Source organism: Pimephales promelas, chromosome 23 (genome assembly GCF_988280905.1).
Source record: "Pimephales promelas chromosome 23, fPimPro1.hap1.1, whole genome shotgun sequence".
NCBI lineage: Eukaryota > Metazoa > Chordata > Actinopteri > Cypriniformes > Leuciscidae > Pimephales > Pimephales promelas.
Genome location: NC_142791.1, coordinates 13,859,136 through 13,885,264, shown reverse-complemented (window position 1 = coordinate 13,885,264; position 26,129 = coordinate 13,859,136). Strand labels below are relative to the sequence as shown.

The 26,129-nt window shown below is 41.3% G+C and overlaps 1 protein-coding gene and 1 long non-coding RNA gene across 2 annotated transcripts in view; one reads left to right on the top strand and one right to left on the bottom strand.

Annotated features, from left to right (window-relative positions):
- adamts6 (ADAM metallopeptidase with thrombospondin type 1 motif, 6) overlaps positions 1 to 25,280 on the top strand; it is an 89,341-nt gene extending 64,061 nt beyond the window's left edge. Inside the window, exons 20-26 of the mRNA XM_039677237.2 lie at positions 679 to 842; positions 2,087 to 2,225; positions 4,422 to 4,551; positions 14,372 to 14,576; positions 14,671 to 14,847; positions 17,797 to 17,953; positions 20,691 to 25,280. Of these exons, the coding sequence (XP_039533171.1) occupies positions 679 to 842; positions 2,087 to 2,225; positions 4,422 to 4,551; positions 14,372 to 14,576; positions 14,671 to 14,847; positions 17,797 to 17,953; positions 20,691 to 20,800 (1,082 nt within the window). The 3' untranslated portion in view covers positions 20,801 to 25,280. The remainder of the gene's footprint in view (positions 1 to 678; positions 843 to 2,086; positions 2,226 to 4,421; positions 4,552 to 14,371; positions 14,577 to 14,670; positions 14,848 to 17,796; positions 17,954 to 20,690) is intronic.
- LOC120482681 (uncharacterized) lies at positions 3,154 to 6,314 on the bottom strand. The gene is made up of 2 exons (XR_005623479.2): positions 6,166 to 6,314; positions 3,154 to 4,564 (listed from the first exon to the last, which is right to left on the bottom strand). It is a non-coding gene; the product is annotated as an uncharacterized LOC120482681 (long non-coding RNA).
- Positions 25,281 to 26,129: the final 849 nt, after the last annotated feature.

Here is a 26,129-nt window from a genome sequence, read left to right as displayed (position 1 = left end):
TATATATATTATATGATGCTTTTTGGAGAAAGTCTTTCAGCTAAATATCCCTTTTTTCTCCCATGGCGAAAAAAAAGAGTTTTGTTTCAATTAATTCACAATTGATGGTGTGCTATTTTTGTCTATTTTAACCAAATATTACTACTGAGATAATATTTGGCTATATTTTTGTACACCATGATGGAGTGACTTATGTTATCCATTGCGAAATGTGATTGTTATCCATTTAAAGATTTATCTAAAGTACTGTTCATTTCTTTGTTTAAATCTTCAAAAAAAAGAAAAAAAACTTGGTGTACCTTTAGGAAAAATAAGTGGTGCAAAAGTCCTTTTGAGCTGAAGTGAGTAAAAAACACCTTGTTTTTCTACAATTTGGCCCAATCTCAATCAAGACGTTTTTCTACAATTATGCTTTGAGATGAGATCTTTGTTTTGACAACTGAGCAGTGATGGCATTTGCGAGGAAAGCAGGCTTTCAACTGAACTTGGTAAGTTAGATCTACAAGCTGCACTGCGTCTGAAAGCGCGAGTGAAAATTGCCCATGACATCAGGAAGCCTGAGCCCCTCTGTAAGACGATGCTCGTCCTGTTGATGAATGACAGCGATGACATCACCCTCTCAGCTTGGCAGCATCTCGCTCGTGTCGGGTTATTAACTGGTGCTCTCACTTGTCACAGCTTTGAAATCGGAGGGGGATGACTATTACATCAACGGAGCCTGGACCATCGACTGGCCCCGCAAATTTGACATCGCAGGAACAGCCTTCCACTACAAGAGGCCGACCGATGAACCCGAGTCGCTAGAAGCTCTAGGGGCCACCACTGAAAATCTGGTGGTTATGGTGAGTAGATCTATATGGAACACAGTAATCTCAGTAGTTCTAGTGTTTTAGAAGTATATGCCAGAGATGTGGCCTGGCAGGTCGTTCAGATGCTCAGAGACGCGCTGAAGCACTTATGTGATTTCAATCTAGCCTGTGTCATGTCCCTTTCCTCTCTGTTGGACCTGTAGTTTCCTGTTATCTCTCCACTTCCCTTTCAGTAAAAGTGACAAAAATCATTTCAAAATGGCTATTTTACAACAATTCAGGCCTTTCCTCTGAGTTATTTATAAAAGCTCATGTAGTAAGGTCTTATGTTTTGAATGCGCAGTTTGAAATTGTTTGGCTCCTTCTAAATAAAGTCCACATCTGTGTACAAACCTCACATGAACTCAATCTAGCGGTTTCAGAGTTAACCGTTATATATGTTTGCACTAAAAACCTCTGTCTGGCCAAGTGCGAGTGCTCATGTGCACATGTTTTAGCACGCGCGCGTGTGTGTGTGTGTGTGTGTGTGTGTGTGTTCATACTGAAAAGCCCCGTCTCGGCAACCACAATCGCTTTCGCCTGGACAAAAAGTGCTGGAAATACCAGGCCTGGTCGCAGCACCGCTGGAAAACATACAAGTAGCCAATGCACCACAAGCCATTCCATTGTGGCCCACACTGGTTAACAGGGCTTTCCAATTTATAACACACACACTTGCAATTATAGCTCTCTGACTAAGTAATTCAGGAATAAAGCTGATGTGATATGCTAAATATGTGCTCGTTCACGTTCAAGCTGAACTGAGGTTGGGCTCATCCAAAAAATCTCCTCTTCCTAATGATTTGTTTGCTCCATTCGATACATTTTTAAGACCTCAGTATTTGTCTTTTTGTCACTAATCCAAGACCAACTTCCTTTGCCAAAATCCTTGGTTAAGATCGTAAAAGTCTATAATACCTGGAGAATTCCCATTCATCTCAATGACAGTTGCTCGGCTGGCATATCCAGCCCTGGAAGGATGCAACCTGCATTTCTAGTTTGAGCCAGTCAGGAAGGACGTCACAACAACACTGAGTGGCTGATGCAACCACAAAAATGTGAACTGTCCCACCAAAAAAATACTCTAACATCCCATCTACTATAAATAATTGCAATCCGTCAAAGTGCTATTTGGGACAAACTGGGAACAAAAGCAACCAGGTTGACCCTGACCTCTTTGTTATGTCTGAATAAAGAAATTCAATAAAGAAACCCCTATTCCATTATAAATGTTACAGGTGCTGCTACAGGAACAGAACCTGGGCATCCACTACAAGTTCAATGTGCCCATCCAGCGTACAGGAAGTGGGGACAATGAAGTGGGCTTCTCTTGGCACCATCTGCCCTGGTCTGAGTGCTCAGCAACATGTGCAGGAGGTACGACAATCAATTCCACACGTCCTTATTGAGGAAGTTTGTTGTGATGAGTAATGAGAAAATGTGAAAAACAAGTGGACAGACTGGACGAAAACATGTTCTTGATGGTGTCCCCAGGCATCAGACGTAGTTTAAAAGAAGATCGGACACCAACGAATACATTTTGAAGAATCTATTAGTTGTCTGTTCAGTTACACTGAGCTGAGAGTTAATGAGAGAAGTAGAAAAGTCTGATTCTTGAGCAACAGATCTTTTGAAGGAATCAGTTCATCCAGTTCACAAAACTGGTTGGAAGGATTTTTTTCATAATTATCAGTAAATAGGAACTTACGTTTTGGTATTTTGGTACAAACAATTTGGTTTTTATCGCAAGTAGACGAGGGAGACACATTCCCGTTTACACCTGGTGTCTTTTTTTGTCCACTTTTGACCAAATCTGTCCTGGTTTCTTCTAGGGGAGGGTCTATGGGTAGGTAAATTTAAGGGCTTTTTGAGATCTTTCGATCTAATAGATGAAATAAGCTTGTGCAATTTACATTTGAATGCAAAAAGTAGGTTCCTTTTGGCTAATACGCTTCCCATAATGTTTGCACATTAGGTCAGTGGCGGAGATAAGACAGGTCTTTTGTGGCTGTTTGAATACATTCGACCACATGAGCATCTACACTAGGAAAGCAATCCGTTCAAATGCGTTTTCGAAAACATCTGGAAGTGGTCTGAAGTGGACAGGGTCAAAAAGTTTTATACCCGGGCATTTACACCTGTATTTTGTCGTCCAAATATGATCAGATTGACAAAAACGATTCTTAATACTAGGTGAAAACAGGGCCTTTGATACATTTATGGTACCTTTATGTCTTTTTTGAAGCTTGAAAGCTCTATTTTGCTTTGCTACATTTTGATTATGATAAAAAATCCTACAGAATGATACAGAATGATAAATGTATTTTTATCTTACATATGATTATGTTTCACCAATTTGTGCCGCCAACATACAAGTTGTGCAGGGAGCAGAAAGGCTGCCTCTTATTTCAACATCTGAATGTCGTAACCACATGTAAATGTGAGCCCTCACCTCAAATATGACCAGACTGTTCAGGCTCCTCCGAAATAAATGGCTTTCTTACAACAATAAATAGTTTTCCTCTATCCTTTTTTCAGTTATGGCCATTGAAAACATTCAAAGCACTTGTTATATTTCACCAAAAAATGCAAACATCGCAGGCTAGTCCACTGAGGGTTTTCACAGAGCTCCGCAAACTCAACCTCATTCGTTGCTCAATTCATTTGAACACATTTTAGTTTATATGGAAATACCCCAGGGCAACACTTATGTCATTTGTGAAATTTTGGGTTATTAATACAACTCCCGGCTGTTCTGCTGGCAAGCCACACAGGGAGCATTTGAACACCAAGCGAACTGCCATAAAATTCAGCAATATTCTTTTAGAAATGATTTGTGATTCAGACACTTGGACTTGATTCCTGCTTTTTTTTTACAAACTCCCATTAAATTTCAATGTTGCGGTCTTATTGTTTTGATCATTATGTGCAGCAATGATAACGGTCTTACATCATGAACTGATGTCATGAGATTTTACATTTACCCCCTGGTTGGGTTTCAGCGAATCAAATCGGTACTAACGAAATCTCTTATCTTGAAAGGGTTCATCGAGCTCCCACCGGAGTAGGTTGTTATTTCGGTTACCCAGTCAAGAATGCCGTACTGGCAGCTGTTAGATCCACCTCACAAGGTGGCCTTGCGCGCTAGCCAAGCTTGGCATAAACCAGCTTAACTGGAGGCTAATGTCTTTCCTTATGGGCCCCAAAGAGTCCAATGGCCTCTAGCGCTAAGCATAGCGCACTACTCTGCCATTACTGTGGTAATGCTCACTTTTCACAACCAAGAGCCAAAGAAAAGATTGGCTTCTCTGTAAAAATCATTCACTAAGACACTCACTTCAACCGAGGCATTTACACACCTAGATATAATACGGAGGGAAAATTGATATCACCTCCGTGCCTCTATCCACACAGAGTGCTCTGTCAGCAAGCGGACCCCTGGAGAAGAGACACAGAGCTAGTTTAACCTCAGGGACCGATGCCGACCACACAGCGCTATTGCGCACGAGCTGCTGAAGTGCCGAAAATGGCCGAGGCAGATGAATGAAGTGATGTTTTATTGTCTTTTTGCAGGTTCGCAGAAGCAGGAGGTGGTGTGTAAAAGACTGGATGACAACTCCGTGGTCCAAAACAGCTACTGTGACTCGGACAGCAAACCGCCAGGGAACCAGCGGCCCTGTAACACCGAGCCTTGCCCTCCCGAGTGAGTACAGCAACTTTGAGGCGTGTTGATTGGGGAAACAAAAAAAAGAGATATATAATTGTTGGGGCATTAACTCGTGAATTTTAGGGGCATATAATTGCCTTCTATAGGCTCCAGCCCCTAAAATGCCCTGTATGATTTCTCATATTTATATGATATGATATAGTTAAGCTATATCGCAGTGCAATATCACTCATGTGATGTTTTTGTCCCGAATAGCACGAGTGCAAATGTGGTACTGATTTTATACAACAGTTCAACAAATAAGAAGTTAATATTGTGTTATATTTTAGGCACAATTGTCTGCTTTTGGTCAATTTTGCTCATGAAAATATTACCTAGAAGCCAGAGCAGGACTGTTGTGCACCTCCGAGCAACTCACAGCGGAGTTTAATTTCTGAATGAATCCACCTTTTGAGCGAATCAATCAGTGAACCAATGATTCAATGACCCATTCATAAAGAGAGCTATTTACTTCCTGAGTGAATCAGCCGTTTGAACGAATCGAATGAATGACTCAATGACTCACTCAACAGCCACCTTCTGGCAATTTTACCTTCTTATTTTGAGTATCATTTCATAAAAAAAAAAAAATCATATTTCCATATTAATAAAAAAAACATTAAAGTTTTTTGAAAGTTTTTCATGAAAATTCTGTTATAATTTACTAATTTTATTTGTCCTCTAAATCTACTTGATGCTTTTCTCATTTAACAAAATTATGACTTATAATTTTATAAAAAATTATAACGTTTTTAATGGCTTGACAACCTAATTATTATTATTGCATAATTAAAGGATAGCCTATTTATAACCATTACATCATGTACAACTGGACTTGAGATGATATATCATTAATTTATTGCATCATGGGAATGACAAAGAGAGCAAACTTTTTGCATTACATCATGCCCTAACTTGGTAAGATGTGACAAGTTTTCTTTAATAAGCAATAATGTCCACATTGAAAGCTAAAACGCTGCACAATGTGACACAATTTCTGCCAAAAGTCAGATTTGCCTTGACAGATTTCACAGAATGACGGTCACAGACTTCAACGTTTGAGTCCATATGTATAATATCAAACATGTTTAATATTATGAGCTGATTTTAGAACACATAAGGTCTTCATTTGTCCAACTATGTATTACACGAAATACGTTCTGAGGAAACTATTTTGCAAATCGCAATTACGTTACATGCCAACATATAAGCAGTGCTATTACGTTGGTCCTGAACATAATACATCCGAAGCAGGTTTCTTTACTATTTATGCATAATCGTGGCATTAATTTTTTACTCTATTGCATTCAACTGTCTTATCAATTAAGTTTTCATTCGCATTTATTAATATAATAGGCCAACGTTTCTCATAAACATTAACATTTCGCTATGTTCGTGCTTTCTGCAGCAAAGTCGTTTAGGAGGATTAGCCTGCGTGGTGTTAAAAAAGGAATACACTTTTAACCTTAAAAATACCTTGTTTAACCATTTTGTAGTATTTAGTGTATTTACACAAAAAGCATTTTCTCCAATAAAACACAACATACTGATACATTCACAAAAGACATACATTTTATTAGCTTGATGTAAACCAAATCCTAGAATCCATACTTTGTTTGCAAGAAACAGATCCAAATCCAGCCAGTGATCTTGTGAATCCAGTGGTTTTATCCAGTGATCTTCATCTTCATTTCTCAGCAGCGACCGCAAACGTCAAACCCGCGCTGGTGATGAATTCAAATTCAAAAAATGCGCCTTCAAGAAGCGTTACGACATGTTTTACGGCAGTGATATCAAACGCTCATTGGCTCTCGCCTGCTTCGTCACAGATTCAAATAGACGTCCTGCGGAACAACAAGAAGGCGTTTGTTCCCTGCGTTTGCAGAGACCCCCTTCTCCACAGATTGCGACATGCCGTATTTCAGTCGGTGTAGTACATTCACTTTTGAAATGGAGAAGAGTGCGCGCCTTCAGAGAGCGAACCGAAGATTAATATTAATAACTTTAATTCTGATCTGTACCTCATACACAACTACTATACTGCCAGAGGACTGCGATGTGAACGACTTTTGGTAATGTTAACGTTACCGGTTTTGACATTTTCACAATAAATAAATGATTTTTATTACTGTTACGTAATTATTGTTATTACTGTTTTTTTATTTATAATTGTGTTAGCTTACGTAGTTTTAAGGAATGGTTATGAGTAGGTTTAGGGGTAACTGCTAGGAGTAGGATTAGTGGCTCAAAATTGTAGCTAATGCTAAAACTTACCTAACTTACACATCTCACTCTGTCCATTATGTTTTATCCTTTTTATATTCTGTATAAAATGAATATGTTTAGGTTTTGGGAGTAGGATTAAGGGATCTTGTTAAATTTATCTTTAAAAGTGAAAGTATACAGATATCGTTATGATATGAAATATACGTAAATAGTTAACGTTTTGTAGCTGTAAAAACGTAATAATGTTACGTTTAAATGTTGCAAATACGTCCATATTATACGTTTTTAGCAACGTACGTTTTATATCTTTGAAAATAACGTATTAATACCTACGTATTAACATTGAAACATATTAGGTTAAGCACCAACGTAATAGCACTGCTTTATGTTGGCATGTAACGTAATTGCGATTTGCAAAATAGTTTCCTCAGAACGTATTTCGTATCACATGTTTCTGTGTGAGTTTGTTGTGTTCGTAATGATTTGAAAGTCTAGTGTGTGAGGATACCCAGTCGTTTAGTGTATATGATGCCCAGTTTTTACTTTTTAACTATTTACAAAGTCAGCAAGTGTATGATGCCTTGTGTTATAAAATGGATTGTAGTCTATTCCAGCCTTAACCCGAACCCAAACACCTAACCCTTATTTAGCAGTCTACTAATACTCCAATGAGAGATAGTTGACATGTAGTTGCAAAGTCACTTATTTCCCCGATTTCACAGACAAGTTTTAAGCTAGTCCCAGACTAAAATGCACATTTGAACTGAAAGCAACTAGCACTGGCATATCTTAAAATAGGTCAGTATTGTTGTCTCAACATGCAACCAGTAATGTTTTTTTTTTTTTTTCTAAGGCATGTTTATAAAAGTTACATAAATGTCCTTATTGACCTAAGGCTATTCCTGGCTTAATTTAAACCCTCTCTGCGAAACTGGGCCATAGTTAGTAGAATGTGTAAAGTGGACCATTAAAATAAAGTGTAACTAAAAATCTTTTCTAAAAATTGTAATAAAAACTTAATTTACTTCTTGCAAAAAAAAAAAAGTTTTTAAAAATAATTTTCCTTGTATTTAAATATATATAATTTATCAAACATGTGGCTTATACTTAAGGTTTCGCTCTCTTTGTCAGCCTAGGATGAAAAAAAAATGAAAAAAATCCACAAATTCTATTTTGATGAGTCTCATCAAAATAATACATAGCTGTTTAGCAATAAAAGTGCAAAGGCCCACAACCCGTAATGTTTAATTTGTCTTCATAGCACCCCGACCATAAAGAGCTTCTTTGAAGACAGCTTAAAAACTAAGCAACATGATTTATTTCTTCATATGTTGCCTATTTTCATTTGGATTTTGGTGCCAAAATCCTAAAGGCATCCAAAAAAGTATGAGTGATCACCTGCGTTTAATTGTATTGGCTTGCAGAATTCATGAACCCTCAAGGGACAATATCCATAAATGTGTGTGGAGTATGCGTGTGTGCGGCGGCCAGACGCACTTAACGCTCATTTTCAATGGGGCGAGCAGCTGAGCAAAGTTCACTCGTGTCTGCAAATTTGAAATTGGAAGGAGGAATTAAATGGTTTTGGCCTCTGCACTCCTGCATCTTGCCAGTGGAGGGTTAAGTGAACCTGAACCCAAAGATGGGCATCGCTAATAACTAAAATCTAAAATCTATTTCCATCTCCACCTGATGTCAGAGGAATGCAGTCTCTGGCCCAGAAAGGGTCGTAATGGTCATTTGAGAACACCCTGTTGTTTTCAGGGTGGTCATTTCTCTCTAATGATCGTGCAGATTATGACAGATTTTTATTTCATTATTAATTTATATTCAGCTTTAATTTTATTTTACTTGTAGCGTTTCGTAAGATGCATAGTCCGTGGCTTTATCAGAGCATCGCCAAGAGAATGCAAACAAATCCCACGGAACTTAATTCAGCCGTAACAAATGATAAAAAGACACGGTTATATAAAATGTCTGTATTCCACAGCCCAGCGAAAGTGTAGGAGTAGTTTTGCCAAAGACGAAGACAAATTGAATGCAAATTTGGAATTGTTGTTGCCATTGTGTGGAGTTCACAGGCGTTGAACCTTAACAAAGTGCATTTGCAGAGTCCAAAAACCAATTGAGAGTACAAATATGGTTGAAATAAAATGGCGTTTCAGGCAATTTATGCCAAATGTTTCTCTTCTTGCTAATTTTAGGCCACTATGTGACAAGGCATTAAGCATTTGAAACTAATATATCAAAATCAAGATCTTGATGGATTTTTCAATGTTGCGTTTCTCTGAGAGATTGTTAACTTGTCACTGCAAAGACTAAGATCTATTTTATTGTGAAAAGAAGTTTGGGTTTGGTAAGAATACAGTAAAAACAGTAAAGTTGTGAAGTATTATTACAGTTTAAATGAAATGTTTGTGGTAACACTTTATTTTACCGTGTCCTTGACTGTTAGACGTTACATGTAGTTACTGTAATAATAACTATAAATTACGCATAATTACATACAACTAACCATAAAACACACCCTAATCCTAACCCTATAGTAAGTACATGTAGTTCCCTTTCGAAGGGAACTCAACAATACGTCGAATGACGCTATGGGGAACGCCTCAGGCGTGACAGGTGTCTGAAATCAAATATCAACTCACAGTAATCAGGTTGACCGGCGACAGCCCGTGCATCATCAGCTTGAATGATGAGCGCGTCAATCTGGATGTATAAGAAGGGCGCCTTGAAACCGTGACAACATCTTTTCGTCTTCAGGGACTGTTTGTCTGTGTGATAGTATCAACGATTAAACGCGCAGAGACGTGGAGAAACACTTTGCGCGAGTGTGCCGACTTGTGTCCAGATATTTGACACCGGAGGATTCACACGATCTGTGCGTGTTCTGCCTGAGAGAAGAGCATTCGCGGGAAGCTCTCGAGGGAGTTTTTTGCGCGAACTGAGAGTTTTTCCTTTCAGAACTCTCTGCTCTCGTCTGACCCACTTCTCGAGGGAAGTGGGCGCGGAATCTGAACCCCGCGGTTCCGGTTCCCGCTCGGGCTGAGGCTCAGTGGCGGTTGAGCTCGTGGAGCTTTCAGATGGAGCTGGCAGATTATCGGGAGAGGGGCGTTAACCTCGCGGATGATCTACCAGCTGACGAGGGTGAGTTACAGATTAATGTTGAACATCTAAGAAGAGAGAAAATGAGCGCTCTCTCTCTTTGGTGAATCTGTAACTGTTCTCTTTGGGCAGGGCAGGAGTTGGCTGTAATATATATATATATATACATATATATATATATATAGAAAAGGATGTCAGTTTGGTTGAGACCGAATCATTTCAGCCCTCCTGCCCAGTGTACGCTGAGCTGGTTGACATTATGGGGCGCGCCTCAGACAGATTGCTGTTGCAGTGGAGGCGCGTCTGGGAGGAACCCGCTCATGGTATTTTGGATGGCTGGTTCCTCCCCACCCATAAGCCACCAGCCCGGATGAGCCTTCCATTCGTTTCCGATCTCCACGCTGGGATCGAGAGGGTATGGAAGAATCCGTTCTCCTCACGTCTCTATCTGCATCAGCGGGCTAGTTTCGCTGCTGTGGAGGGAGCCGTGGAGAACGGATAAGTGTCGAGGCCGCCAGTGGACGAGACGTTGGCTAACTATCTCGTCTCTGGTTGGTCCTCTTCACTAAGAGCTCTGACCCTGTCATCCAAGCTGCTCAAGACATCTTCATGCTTGAATGACAGAGCGTACACGGCAGCAGGTCAGGCAGGTGCGGTTCTGCACGCCCTTGTGGTCCTCAGGCCTACCAGACCGATCTGTTGCGGGACTCCGGGCCACCAAGCAAGCTGCTGTTCTGTCGGTGCTATGGTGGCCACGGAGAGACATCTGTGGGAGCTCCCACATACTGTGGTTGCCAGGTTACAGGCCTCACCAGGCCTTCCTGGTTATGAGCTCCCACTGATTGTGGTCACCGGGTTACAGGCCTCACCAGGCCTTCCTGGTTATGAGCTCCCACATGCTGTGGTCGCTGGGTTACAGGCTTCACCAGGCCTTCCTGGTTATGAGCTCCCACATACTGTGGTTGCCAGGTTAAAGGCCTCACCAGGCCTTCCTGGTTATGAGCTCCCACACATTGTGGTCGCCAGGTTACAGGCCTCACCAGGCCTTCCTGGTTATGAGCTCCCACATACTGTGGTCGCCAGGTTACAGGCCTCACCAGGCCTTCCTGGTTATGAGCTCCCACATACTGTGGTCGCCAGGTTACAGGCCTCACCAGGCCTTCCTGGTTATGAGCTCCCACATACTGTGGTCACCAGGATACGAGCTCTCACGTACTGTGGTCGCCAGGTTAAAGGCCTCACCAGGCCTTCCTGGTTATGAGCTCCCACACATTGTGGTCGCCAGGTTACAGGCCTCACCAGGCCTTCCTGGTTATGAGCTCCCACACATTGTGGTTGCTAGGTTACAGGCCTCAAAGGGGCCTTCCTGGTTATGAGTTCCCACTTTCTGTGGTGGTCAGGTTATAGGCCTCACCAGGCCTTCCTGGTGATGAGCTCCCACACATTGTGGTTGCTAGGTTACAGGCCTCAAAGGGGCCTTCCTGGTTATGAGTTCCCATATACTGTGGTAGTCAGTTTACAGGCCTCACCCAGCCTTCCTGAATGTGGGCTCCCACATGATGCGGTAGCCAGACTACAGCCTCACCACCTTCCCTGAGCACTTTGCTCCCACTCTGTGGTCACCAGGCTTCAGGCTTCATTGGCCTTCCTGGTTGTGAGTTGTCACATGTCAGGTTGCAGGCTTCACCAGGCCTTCCTGAATGTGAAACCCCCACTTTTCGTGGTCGCTAAGTTGTAGTGGTGAGTCTTCACATGTCAGGCTGAAGGCCTCAGCGGCCTTCCTGAATGTGAGCTCCCCATGCATTGGGACTATCGGGTGTTAGGCCTTGTCAGGCCTTCCTGATTATGGGTTCCCACTTGTTGTGGCTGCCAGGTTACAGGCCTCAAGTTCGGCCTTTCTGAATTCAGAGTGAAGTACACTAACCCCTACTTCACCTATTATTGTGGTAAATCACATGACGGGATGTCTTGTGTACTTTCTAAAATCCATTTTGTATGGTAAGGGTCACGCGTGGTATGCTTCGGTCCCTTCTTATGTGGCTCAGACCCCGGTCTTCCCTTGGGTCCCACTTTAAGTGGCGTCCTGTCACTGGCTACAGGGACGCCCTTCTCTGGCTAACTTCTGGAAGAAGTAGCTTCCACTTGGTGGAGTAAGCTCCCACAGGTTGTGGTCACCAGGCTGGGTCTCACTGACCTTCCTGAGTACGAGCTCCCACCCAATGTGGTCGCCAGGTTACAGGCCTTACCAGGCCTTCCTGGTCATGAGCTCCCACACACTGTGGTCGCCAGGTTACAGGCCTCAACAGGCCTTCCTGGTTATGAGCTCCCACATATTGTGGTTGCTGGGTTACAGGCCTCACCAGGCCTTCCTGAATTCAGAGTGAAGTACACAAACCCATACTTCACCTATTATTGTGGTAAGTCACCCGACGAGATGTCCTGTGCACTTTTTAAAATCCATTTCTTATGGTGAGGGTCACGCGCAGTATGCTTCGGTCCCTTCTTATGTGGCTCAGACCCCGGTCTTTCCTCGGGTCCCACTTTAAGAGTTCTTAAGAGCTAACTTCTGGAAGTAGCTCCCACTTGGTGTGGTTTTTCAGGTACACCAGGCTGGGTCTCACTGACCTTCCTGAGTACGAGCTCCCACCGGATGTGGTCGCCAGGTTACAGGCCTCACTAGGCCTTCCTGGTTGTGAGCTCCCACATACTGTGGTCGCCAGGTTACGAGCTCCCGCATACTGTGGTCGCCAGGTTACAGGCCTTACCAGGCCTTCCTGGCCATGAGCTCCCACACACTGTGGACGCCAGGTTACAGGCCTCAACAGGCCTTCCTGAATTCAGAGTGAAGTACACAAACCTATACTTCACCTATTATTGTGGTAAGTCACCTGACGAGATGTCTTGTGCAGTTTTTAAAATCCATTTCATATGGTGAGGGTCACGCGCGGTATGCTTCGGTCCCTTCTTATGTGGTTCAGACTCCGGTTCTTCACTTTGGGTCCCACTGTAGATGTGTCTTTGTCGCAATACATTACGACAGGCACTTCCCTTGTTCAAGCTATCTCCCACAACTGTGGTTTTAGGTCTGACTAGACCTTTTTCGAGGTAGCCCAACATTGTGGGTCTGTCAGGTTTCTAGCCTCTGGCTTTCCTGAAGGATGAGCTTCCACATGCTGTGGTCGTTGGGTTTCAGGCCGCACAACGTACGGCCTTCCTGACATGAGCCCTCATGTATCGGAGCTCCCCACACATGGGGTCATCAGGTCTTAGGTCTCTTTGACCTTCCTGATTTTTGATCCCTCTCTTACTTCCTCAGTGCTCAAAAGCGAGCACTGGGTGGAAACTCGTGGATTGAGTGTACGATTCCCATTGGTTCGAGGTTGAGTCACACTCTCCGGAGGATCCCGTCTCTGTGATCCGAAACTCGATGGTTTCCGCCAGCTTCGCGGGCCTTCAGTTTTTGGATGCCTTTTCTAGGCAATTTCCAGAGGCTCTGTCTTGGACGGACAGGCTATGGCCAGACTGTGTGTCTTAGTACAGATCACCAGGCCAGCCTGGGGGCATTTCAGGAGGAGTGTTCTCCTGAATAGTGACTGGCTGGGGGTCTCTTTGGCCCCCTAGCCACACTCCCTAGAAGGGACCCCTTCTATTTTGAAGTTGTGGTCCTAAAGCCTTTGAGCTGGCCCTGATTTACTCACGTTATTACGTTCTGGTTTTTCTTGGTTCATTAGCTTGGGCTATGACCGGTAGGGAGTGCTGTCACTGACAGCCCGATGTAACATAGGGTGAGTGGTTTCAGTGTTTCTTGGAATTACTGGTTCTGACAGTTGTCACTGCCTTTCGGCATGCACTCCCCTCAGCATGGCGGAGTGGGTATTTCGTTCCCCATAGCGTCATTCGACGTATTGTTGAGTTCCCTTCGAAAGGGAACGTCTCAGGTTACAACTGTAACCTATGTTCCCTGAGAACAGGGAACGAGACAATACGTCTCGTTGCCATGCCTCGGGGCCTGCCTGCAACAGTCCCTTCAGACGATAGGATGTTGTCACGGTTTCAAGGCGCCCTTCTTATACATCCAGATTGACGCGCTCATCATTCAAGCTGATGATGCACGGGCTGTCGCCGGTCAACCTGATTACTGTGAGTTGATATTTGATTTCAGACACCTGTCACGCCTGAGGCGTTCCCCATAGCGTCATTCGACGTATTGTCTCGTTCCCTGTTCTCAGGGAACATAGGTTACAGTTGTAACCTGAGACGTTAATTATTATTACACAGTACTTAAATGATTTTAAATGTCTTTACTGTCACTTCTGATCATTTTTTGGCATTGCTTAATCTAAAAATCTAAAATTTTGAGGGGGTAGCATATACATACTAAATTTATATTTTGAGGAAAACACACAAAATGCAGTTAGTAATAAATATTTATGGATGGAGAATTCCCATTTTGAATTCCCATTTTTTTCCCATTTGTTTTCAGGTGGTTTATCGGTGACTGGTCAGAATGTGGGAAAACCTGTGACGGAGGCATCCGAACACGTACCGTTTTGTGTATACGTAAACTCGGTCCCGCCGAGGAGGAGACCCTGCAGGACAGCCACTGTCTGACCCATCGACCAATAGAGCAAGAGTCCTGCAACAATCAGTCCTGCCCACCCCAGTGGGTGACGCTGGATTGGTCTGAGGTGACCTGATGTGTTCTTCCTCTTTAAAGTCTTTGGATAATCTTCTTGTAAGTTGTTTTCATATTGTTGCATTGTGTTTTTGTCTGTACTGTAGTGTACCCCAAAGTGTGGCCCTGGCTTCAAACATCGTATTGTTCTGTGTAAAAGTAGCGACCTGACCAAAACCTTCCCACCAGCCCTCTGTGCGGACCATAACAAACCTCCAGTCCGGATTCGCTGCAGCCTCGGTCGCTGTCCGCCGCCACGCTGGATCCCTGGAGAATGGGGACAGGTACAAAGATTTTTTTCAGGATTCTTCGATGAATAGAAAGTATTCATTAAGTATTCAGTATTCAGAAATTTGTAACATTATAAATGTCTTAACGGCCTCTTCGGATCAACTTAATGCATCCTTGTTGAATAAAAGATACAAATCTTACTGATCTCAAACTGTAGCGTATATGCTATACATCTGAATCTGAATCGGAAGTAATCACTAAAATATTCAACTCCTCCCTTTTAATCATCTAGCCTCATTCTGGTATGTAATGCCCACTTTTTTCGATCCAATCAAGTACCATCCTACTTGGAATATTGTTTCACTCTTACATTATGGAAGTAAAATCAATGCGGTTTCATGTTGACTGTAAACTACAAGCTAATGCGTGTAAGTGTAAGAATTTCATGTGTCGTTAAGATTTAGAACAACTAAAGAAAGAGAATTGGTGTGCAAAACATGCGTAAAGACTGTTTTAATACAGCATGAAAAAGACCATGTGTTTAGTTGACGTCAACAGAAGTTACACTCGCATGATAAACTAGAGCGTCTGGAAAGCCAGTGACGTGTGTTTCCTTGAGTGACGGCGAGTATAACAGCCCAAGAGTGTGTAAGTGGAGGTAATATCATCCAGATTGTTTGAAGTTTATCTCTGCGGTTGACAAGGTTTTCTGTCAGTGCCAAGAATATGTTTTTAAAAAGACAAAACAAATCACTCTCAGGCGGCCCTGTGGTTTCTCTCTTGAAAATAAGGATACGATCAGGATAACTGTGGTGGCTTGTAGTAAATCTTTTTCAAAATTCTGTATAAACAAAATAGTAATAATAATATCTACCTCTTTACAGGTAGTATTCCATAAGGGGAGGGAAAAAATGTAGGGCAGTTGAAAAGGAGAGATCACCCTGGTTCCCTCAACTAAAGCCCAATAGGTTTTTGGATTACTGCAGAACATAAGCTCTGTGACAAATTTAGACTTTTGAAGTCTAAATACAATCAACAGAAATAAAAGCTAAACATATGCAAAGTGATATGGAACTGTAATGTGGTCAGATTTTCTCACATCACCTACATTATAAGCAACAAGGTTACAAGAACAACTATATTTATTAATGATCTGAAATATAACAAAAGTATAGCTTTAACTATCATCCCGAATGAAGTGACAACTACTGTATTACGAGTTTCCCGCCATCCCATGATTCCTGCAATGAACTGAGACTCTCGTAAATGGAGTGGCTGTTGAAGGGAGCCTTCTGGGCCAAAAGGTCACTGGTTCAAATCCCACTTAAGGCATGCACTGACATATCCCGTCTGTCAGGGACTCCTGCTCTAATAAAGTCTGTTTAATACAGAGGGGATGAAATGGGAAGGCTGCTGGAAACTCATCTGAGATGTCTGCACTCAAGTCCCGTGAGGTGTCCTTCACTGTGGGTCTTACACGTGTTTATGACTAAATCCTTGTCTTGGCATGCGTCATCAGAGTTTCTGTGGCATTCGCACTAGGCGCTGCAGCACAGTGACTAATGAGCTCAATTTTTTGTATTGTAGTGGATTGCTAGGCAACTCTTTAGTTTTTCCATTGAATCACTGTGCTACATCATGGTAGGAGACTACTGGAATACATCTCAGTTTCACTTCAGACAGTCGCAATTTACTCCCTCCAGCAACGTGGAGAGCTCTAATGTAGAACAGCTGACAGTAGTCAGAGATTCAATTAAACTATTACAACGACATTCCGCAAGTAGCTCTCGGTCCTTTGTTTTGGAGCACCGAGTTTGGGCCCGAATTCACAAGCATGCCACGGACCGCCTGACACACACCACACACAAAAAATGCCTTAAAATCACTCACACCAGTCTAATTGGTTGGTTTCTTCACAATGGACTCTATATGCACACTAAAAACTCCACACTACAGAAGCTTCTGGTATAGTATTCTCCCATAGCAAACTGTTGATTACACCTAACTATATTAAAATATAGAATATTATATATATTTATTAGTAATTATGGTAACCATAATATTTTAGTACATTACAATGTAACATGTTAGTAATGATTTCAAGAAGATTTAAATATATTTAGATAAAGGTGGATGGTATCAATAGTGCTTTGTCCTGTTGAGGGACACTTCCTCAAGATTATTATTTTTTATTTATTTTTTTCACTTGTTTTTTTTTTTTTCACAATTTCAGTACACTTCACTGCACTGGAAGTTGTGTTAGCCATTGAGGCTAAATGCGGAAGTGATTGTGCATATAGTTCATTTACAGAAGTCATTGGGTTTTTATGATTTCTTGAGAGTTTGAGAGATTTACTGTTTAACACAACCAACGTTGGGTTGGATTTTTATTTACGTAGAGTTGAGGTAGCAAATCAGATGTACAGTAATTCTGAAGTGCTCACTGAACACTTCAGAATTACATCTGATTTGCTACCTCAAAACTCTACGTAAGTAAAAATCCAACCCAACGTTGGTTGTGTTAAACATCATTCAGATTTCCCTTTTCCTGTTTAACTCAATGGCTGGAAAGTGGATTAGACTTAATGTCTGTTGACAAATAGGTTGAAAATACTGTTCCAATTTTGGGCCAGTTCCTGAAGTCTAACTTCACTGACTCGTTGTGGCAAAGTGCCTTAAATTATATTAATCTTAATTTTGCTTGTTATTTATACATCACACCTTAAATTTCATCTCAAAAATACTCTTCACTGTTGCTGATGTATTTAAGATAACCAAGTACACTAACTTTTTGTTTTTTACAGTGGTGGTGAAGTGTATATAAATTACATTATAATGTAAAATTTTTTTATTTTTTTTTAATTATTTTAGACAAAATAAGGAATTTTTATATAATCCATTTATCTGTTAATAGCCATAACATAAAAAATAAATGATCAGTTTACGGTTCTGAGATATGGATGACAGTCTGAATTTACGGCTCATTGCATGCTTTTTTACAGTGCTCTGCTCAGTGTGGCCTAGGGCAGCAGATGCGGACGGTTCAGTGTCTGTCGTATACGGGACAGCCCTCCAACGAATGTCCAGAATCACTACGGCCCAACAAAATGCAGCAGTGTGAAAGCAAGTGTGACGCTACACCCATCTCCAGTGGCGACGGTAAGTCAGTCACCCTTCTGCTAATCCCATGAAAGAGCGGCGATGACGACTTTCGTATCAGCTGCATCTGGCTTTGATCATAGTGTTGACATTTACAAAGTTTGTGTCCTCTGTTTTCAATCTCGAATTAACAAAGGATTATATTGTTCCATTCTTGCCGTTATGAACTACCTCTGTTTGGAATCGAGGCTGGACACTATTTAGGCAATCCTGGATTCAATAAAAAAACTCCATGACCCTTGCAAGATGGATCCCTATTCAGATTCCTTCACTGGGGAAGCAGCGTTAGGTTATCTCTCCTAATGGACTCTAATGGGATTAGTTGTATCCTAATCAACAGCAGTGACGGAATGTCTACTTTCATTGTGATCAGCCTTGGCAGTTTAAAGACTCTAATAAGAGACACAGTAATTGCGATAGGGCCGGTTAGTGCGCTGCCACACTAATGCAGATGGCTGTCTGCCTGCGCTGTGAATCAGGTCGCTCTCTTTTACGCTGTAATTACTTTAAGAGGCTTGTGTCCAGGCCCTGAGTCATGGCCTCTTTTAAGGGAGAGTTTTGAGTCTATTATTTTTCCAGTGCTACAGGGTAGATCAAGATCCTGTCCCCCTCCAGAGATGGTCTTATTATTAGGAGATACCAACCTCCACTGCTCTTCCAGAAGGAAAAATCATAATGCTCAACTTGGATCATGTATGCCTTGATGACCAATTACATTACAACCTTGACATCATTGAATTTCCGTCTGAGTTGTGCGACATTCAAACAATGTTTGAGGATTCAATAGAAATGAATGAGAAGTGCCTAAACTAAATCCTAAAAAATACCAAAAGTACTAAAAACAGCCATTTCAGGTATACACTCTAAAAATAGGTCAATCCAAAATTAATGTTTAATGGGAAACATGTTGAAGATTACTTTCCAAAAAAAAGCTGTTTATTCAGCATAGTGAAGCCCCTTCCCCATTGAGATCCATTCAAAATACAGCCACTTATTCTTATTTTATTTTATAAACTAAACTTGGAGTCTGCCCGCCTCTTGCAGAATAACCGTCTGTCCTTCATATTCACACAAATAAATGTTCTCAAGCATGTTTATTTTATATTACAGACACAACCTCAGGTACTATGATAAAATGCACAACACACTTATATGTTGAAAAACATATCAGTTATTCAATGTGCATAACCATGTCCTTTTATGAAAAGTTATGTGCTATAAAAACTCACACTGGTTAATATTTAGGGTTAGTAGAATGTATATCATCAAAACTAATTAAGCATTTGTCCGTTTTTTTTTTTTTCTGTAAGTCTGTAAGCTAACCAATTAGCCTACATGCTGTGCATAGTCCAAGGCAATTATGACCTAAATGATTAGCCTGCTATCTTATACACTGCTATTAGGCCCAGTTTACACCTGGTATTAAGATGCGTTTTGCTCAATTGGATGGCTAAATAAAAGTGTAAAACGGGTCTAAAACTTTATGAGTTTGTCCACTTTCGGCCACTTCCAGAGGTAGTCGAAAACGCATTCGAACGGATTGCTTTCGTAGTGTAAACACTCGAATGTGTTTAATGTGGTCGAATGTGTGAAATGTGTCTCCCTCGTCTACTTGTGAACCCATCAACCAAAACACATCTTAATACTAGGTGTAAACAAGGCCAGAGTCTGCTAGCTTAATATGCTAACAGATTAGCCTGTAACCTTAGCATACCATTAACTCATTGTCATTCTAGCTTAGTATATATGGAATTTGCTACACTACCACTACTTTTTTGTACTATTTACTATTCGTAGCTACCTCAGCTACAAAATGATAATAACTTGATACATTTTGAGGCTACTTATTGGGGTACTAGAGGGATAGAATCTTGCACAACAAAAATAACTTACTGGAAATTTATCATGCTGCATCTGATTTGGACAGGCTGTCACAATAGGTTGGAATAGACAGGAAACGAACATTAGCACAGGCTAAGTTGTAAAACATCCCTCTGACACTGTACCATCGTCCTGTGACGAGGCGGTGAGATTTATATAGATCGCTAAATATCATCAATGTGATGAAGACGACAAATTCTGAGTCGTTCCATTTGCGCTCCCTTTCACAAGTGTATTAAAACCCTGGACCGATTACCACCTGGATTCGCACAGACATCTAAAATATGGCTTGAATTTCTAAGAACCCAAAAGGTTGTCCTCAGAGGAAATGCAAACATGCTTTTCATTAAATGATAAGCAAGTCCATATTCCTTATCCAAATCCAAAAATCCAAAATTAATAGTCTGTCATTATCAACTTGCCTCCATGTCGTTCTAAACCAATCTGTCTTTTTTTTTTTTCTTCTGTGGAACTCAAATGGTGAATGCTTGAAGAATATCCTGTCTACTTTGAAAAGATTTTGAGTGAATACCAACTTCAAATGCAGTGTTTTTCTCACACAAATCAATTATATCATGGCTTTGTAAGTCTTGGAATACAGCACTGGAATACAGCTCACAAAGGTATGTCCTCGTATGGAGTACTTTTAAGATACCTTTATTCTGATTTTGGAGTTGACAGTCCCAACTCAATTTCACATTTTGTGTTCCACAGAGTTTGGAACGAGCAAATAATGACAGACTTTTAATTTTGGGGTGAATCATCCCTAAAAGTTTCCCCTTTGTGGTTCCCCAGCATCGACCACTTTACTCACTCCTCGTATCCTTTCTTATTCCACCTTTTTCTCTTCCCCTAGAGTGCAAAGACGTAAATAAGGTGGCATATTGCCCATTGGTGCTGAAGTTCAAGTTCTGCAGTCGTGCGTACTTCAGGCAGATGTGCTGCAAGACGTGCCAAGGACACTGACCCTGCGGAGAAGCAGAGACAGATGCTGCAACAGAAAACTGGCAGAGAGAGAGAAAAGCAGACCAGTGTTGGAGGAGTCAACACTGGGCATGGAGAAGGAAGCCTCTCTCTCTTGCTCATCAACACACACATAACTGCTTTTAGCCCTGTGGAACCCAAACCACTGCTCAGCACTGCGCTGACACCTGTTTAATTTTCACTTCTGTGAAGTGGGAATGTATAAAATGATCATTATTGTTGTTATTTTTATAATAATAATAATAATTGCTAATGGTTATTATTATTATCAGTGTCTTTCTGTTGTTATAATCCAAAGTGCTGGACACAACGCTCACAGAAGTAGCACGGCAGAGGTTTACTTCAAGGTGGCCATCTACAGGAGTTTGGGATGTTGGTATATCCCCTTGTCTTACATAAACACTCCTCCCACGGTTCTTTTGGCAACTCAGAGGCATTCCAAATGATGGCGATTACTCATTATGGGAGTAATTGGAAGTCATTTGTTTTCAATAACAGTTGGCGATTTGAAGCAACATGAGCATCAGAGACTGACCACAACCAACAATGGGAGTGCGAACACTGCCATACACATTATCTGCCACATGATAGGAACATTTCCAAAAAATGGACAGGACAGCGACTTGGTGACATGAATGCCTCTTTAGGGTTATAAAAAATGTTCACATTTTCCACCCAAATGATACTTTCCACCCCTAAAAAAAAAGTGTAGATCAGGGGTACCAAACCCTGCTCTTGGAGTGCTACCTTCACTGTAATTGTGTCTAAACACTGCAGGATGGTAGCAGGGTTGGCTACCCCAGGTAGAGATTGAATTGACCTTTGATTTCAAAAATATAGACCAGGAGTGTCCAATCCTGCTCCCTCCTGGAGGACCAACTGTCCTACAGAGTTTAACTCCAACCTGCCCAATAAACTTGTCTGGAAGTTTCTAGTAATCCTGCATTCTTTAAATACTTGGTTCAGGTGTTTTTAATTGTGGTAGAAGCTTAACTCTGCAGGACAGTGGCCCTCCATGAATAGGATAGGACACCCCTGGTACTGTAATAGATGGTTAGAGCCTGTGTTGGTCAGCTCAACTGTTTATTTTTGGGGTTAAATGGAGTTACCCAATACTAGATATGCATGTGGTTTTTATTGAAAGTTCAACTTGGAACTTCTCTGTACTTCTATGTACTATAAACTTCTTGGCAGACACTTTTATCCAGAATGACTTGCATTGAATTCAAGGACTACAACCCTTGACCTCGGAGTTGTTAGCGGCAGGCTCTGCCAGTTGAGGAACTTCTAAACTTGACAGCCCTTAGTTGTTACACTTTCGACAATAACTTTCTAAAATAACATTGAGACCAGGGCCAAAAGGGCCAAAGACAAACATGGTTTGTGATTGGATGCTGAATTTGTGCAGGAGAAATCTCAATTAGAGCTTCAGAGTCCAGATGTTCAGTTGTGCTAGTCACCTGTTTTACTGAGCTGAATCACATGACCACAGGCCAAAGAATTCCACCATTGTCTGACACTCGAACAAGGCCTGAAATTCAGATTAGCTCCAAAGGGACATTTCTACTGTGTCTTTAGAATTACTGTGGACACCAGAGAGATATTAATTGCGATTCTGACGTGATTCTGCTTTATGGATCCGTATTTTGCTTTAAATTCCGGGGTTCTGACATCTATGCGTTTGTTCCGGGGCCCGCCGTGTTCCAGACGCAATAATTCTCGCATAATGCGTGCTGCAGCCACAATCCGCCACATTATCAGCACCATACACAGACAATTCATCAGCACGGGGGTGACTTGCTTGGATACCTCCTGGTCTGTGACGCTGAAGCATTAGTAGAGTTAAGTGAAGGGCCAGTGCCTGGGTAACCTGCCAGATCCCGCAGATCCAGTTTGCCATCGACTACCTCCAAAACACCTCTTCCTCCTTCCCTGAGATAGCAGTGCTTCCAGCCCACTCCATTAAACCCTCCACACTCAATGGTGCTTTTCTTGTCTCAGTGGAGGACTGTTTGTTCCACTGCCCTTCTTCCGTTCATCTTTTGAGTGGCCCTGTGGTGCTATAAGACCTTGATGCATTCTGGGTATGCGGTCTAAGCAAATGACAGAAAACCAAGAATACTTTAGTTCTGTTCCAAATTCTAGTGAGCTTCCTACCTAGACCAGATTTTTAAGGCATCATAGTTGCGTTCCTGATTTGAAGACTTTTCCAAAAAGTAAGCTGTTCCTTTTATGTCACGGAAGGCGGAATAGCATATTTCCTTTGCAAAGGCAAAACCAGAATCCATTGTGTTGTAAAACATTCTAGATTGCAGACTAAGTGATAAGTATAAATGTTTGACTTAATACTGAAGAGTATGAAAAATGTATAAAAATACAATTGAACCCAGTACTTGTGTGCTGTGCATTTTTATGCTTGTCGGACTATAATGCATTAAAGGGGTCATGAATTGGCTTTTTAAATTTTATTATATTGTTGTCTGACGTCAACTTATAACGTTCGCTTGGTTTTTGATTTCAAAAACATCAAAATGAATAAGTAATAGGCTATTTTGCACTCAAGTTATGAGCCTTCCTGAAAAAAGGTCGGTTTTTATGTGCTTGTCGCACGGAAGACTTGGAAATAAACGCCCACTGCTGTGAGTGGATAACAGTTTTGCATATTATAATGAGTTTAACTCACCCGTCGGTGCACGTGGGGGAAAACGCCAATATTGTCAAATGGCAACCGGATTCGCCCATACATGTTCGACCCAGAGTCTGTGTGTTGCACAATTCCTGTCAGATCCAGACGGCACAGCACCGTTCTTTACTCTTAATCGTTCTGCAAATCCAGTTGTTTACAAAACAATCCTCAGTGAAATGAAGCGAACAGACGACGATGTTTTACCCTCATCAGCTGGAACGTCATTAAAAATAAAGTTTATCCATGCAGTCCTATTGGAATCCACAGAAAGCATATGCAGCGACTTCTTCCACAACCAGGCACTGCACAATATTCTGTATTACTGGATAGCTTGATCTGGTTTGTCATCACGAGGTAGGCATGTTCTGTATGTTAGGTTACTTAGCTATGCGTGTAATGCGCGAATCGGTGGGCGGGGCTAAACCGCCAGTGTTGAAGTAGGTGTTGATCTTCTTCTGCGGGGGTGGTGTTTTAACCCTTTCGACGTCATAGTTCCCCACTTTTAAAAACGAGTCGTTTTCAGAGGCTGGTGTCAATAAAAGCTTTTATTGGACTAACAAGGACGTTTTCAGTTCTGAAACTTACAGGATATTCTTATAATATGATGACCTCTTAGATGTCAAAAGCTCAAGGAAAATTTGATTTCTCAGTTCATCACCCCTTTAACTTACCAGCATGCTAGCATTAAACTCTACTGGAATCAAGTTTCCTGTGCACTTTAAGAATGCTATTTATGTGGCACAGTAGCGAACCGTGACTCTTGAACCTTGGCCCTCTCACCAGCTTCCCGCATCGGGAAAAAAGTAAACTCGGCCTAAAATCATTGCAGCTTACTGTGCCCTCTTCTATAACTTTGTTGTTAGTTAAAGTTATGTTGTGTTGCCTTTGACAAAAAAATGCCACAACCAAACATCAAAGTATAGTAAATACCGTCAGCTATTTTACTGGTGGTTTTTTTTTTTTTTTTTGATCGCGTTCTGATCGTACTCCATACACTCAGTGATAACAAGCCCCACCCATTAAAAGGGAGTGTATGATTGGTCGATTTTCCTGTCAATTGATATTCGTCTCTTATTGACTCACTAGACATAGACAGAAAAGCAGCTCGCTGAGTTTTGGAACAGAGCTTTTGCATGTTTTTTTCTGTCTTTCCTTCCTTTTTTACCTGGTTTAAGGTCACAAGTTAACATTCCACCAACTACATGTAGCAGTTTTCCACCATCCATGACTGAGTGACTTTACCCTTATCTCTTAGCCAAGGGAACATCAAATTCTAGAGCTTTGGGGGACCTCAATCGTAGATCTCACCTTTGTTATGGGACACAATTGATTATTGAATTTTTGAGGGACAGTTTTATGTTTTTAGTCATACAACCATTTTACTTTTGCTGCTGCTACTCTTTTGTAGCCACAAACAACATTAATTGGATATGTATTGTTATGAAATGTTTAAACTGGGTTTATTCAAGAGTGAACCTTTAACAGCAGAACTGTAGGCCCAACATGCTGAGCATCCGGATATTGTGCTCGGTAAAATTCTAAAGCTTGAAGTACAAGTTTACTGGCTTTGGGACACGGGCTCTCAATAAGACACTCAATGAAACTGGTACTGATCGCTGTGAACTTGTGTCTTTGAATGTCACATTGTTTAACCTGTACCTATAGAAGAGTTTTGCATTTTTGTGAATAGTTGCTTACATTTTATATTCAGTATTATTAATGTTGGTACACTGTTACTAATTTTTTTCATTTGTAAATTATATGCTAATTTATTGCCATGTGTCACTTGTCTTATGTATGTTTCACTGCATGCAAACCAAACTGTAGTCTAGTGAAAACGATGCAGTGGAATAACACCCATCACGATCTTATTTTAGTAAAATGTGAGTTTGAATGTGTCTTTTTTCCTACTATAGGCCGCTCTTAAAATACGTCAGAATGCTTTCGTGTGAGTCAGTGAGTTTGAGTGTGCGTATGTCGGTATGGTATTACTGCACTGTTTCTCAAGGGCCAGTGCTCACAAAAATAATGGTAAATGGTGTCAAAGGGTAAGCAAAAAAATATATTAACTTTAACATTCTCAGTCCTTTGGCTTGTACCCTTGGTGAATCCTACAACATGTAATGGATCCTGAATAAAATGACTTTAAAAGGGTCGTGTTTGCTTAGATGTTCTTTCCAGTGGTCTCCCACAAATGCCTATAGTAATTCTAAATGAGTTAATGAATGAGCCTTGTTGTTCTCCAGTATTAAAGGGATGATTCTCCCAAAAGAAAATTCTGTCATGATTTACTCATGTTGTTCCAAACCCAGATTGTTTTCTTTATGCCGTCGAACACACAAGAAGATCTTGCTGAATGTCCAGAGTGTTCTGAATCTTTAAAAAAAAAAGTCAGTAAAGTTGTTTACTTCTTAATGGCTATATGTGGATAAAGTTGCTACTGTTCGCATAGCATGTACGGCAACTGCCTCCTAACAGATGTGTTAGCAAGCCAAACCTTGACCACCTGAAGGAGATGGACTGGATTATTTTTTTTGCATTGCTTTATGGGATTGTATGCTTGCTGCTGAGTGGAAGATGTCTCTCGTAAGGATCATGGATAGTGTAGTTCTTCACTGGGAATTC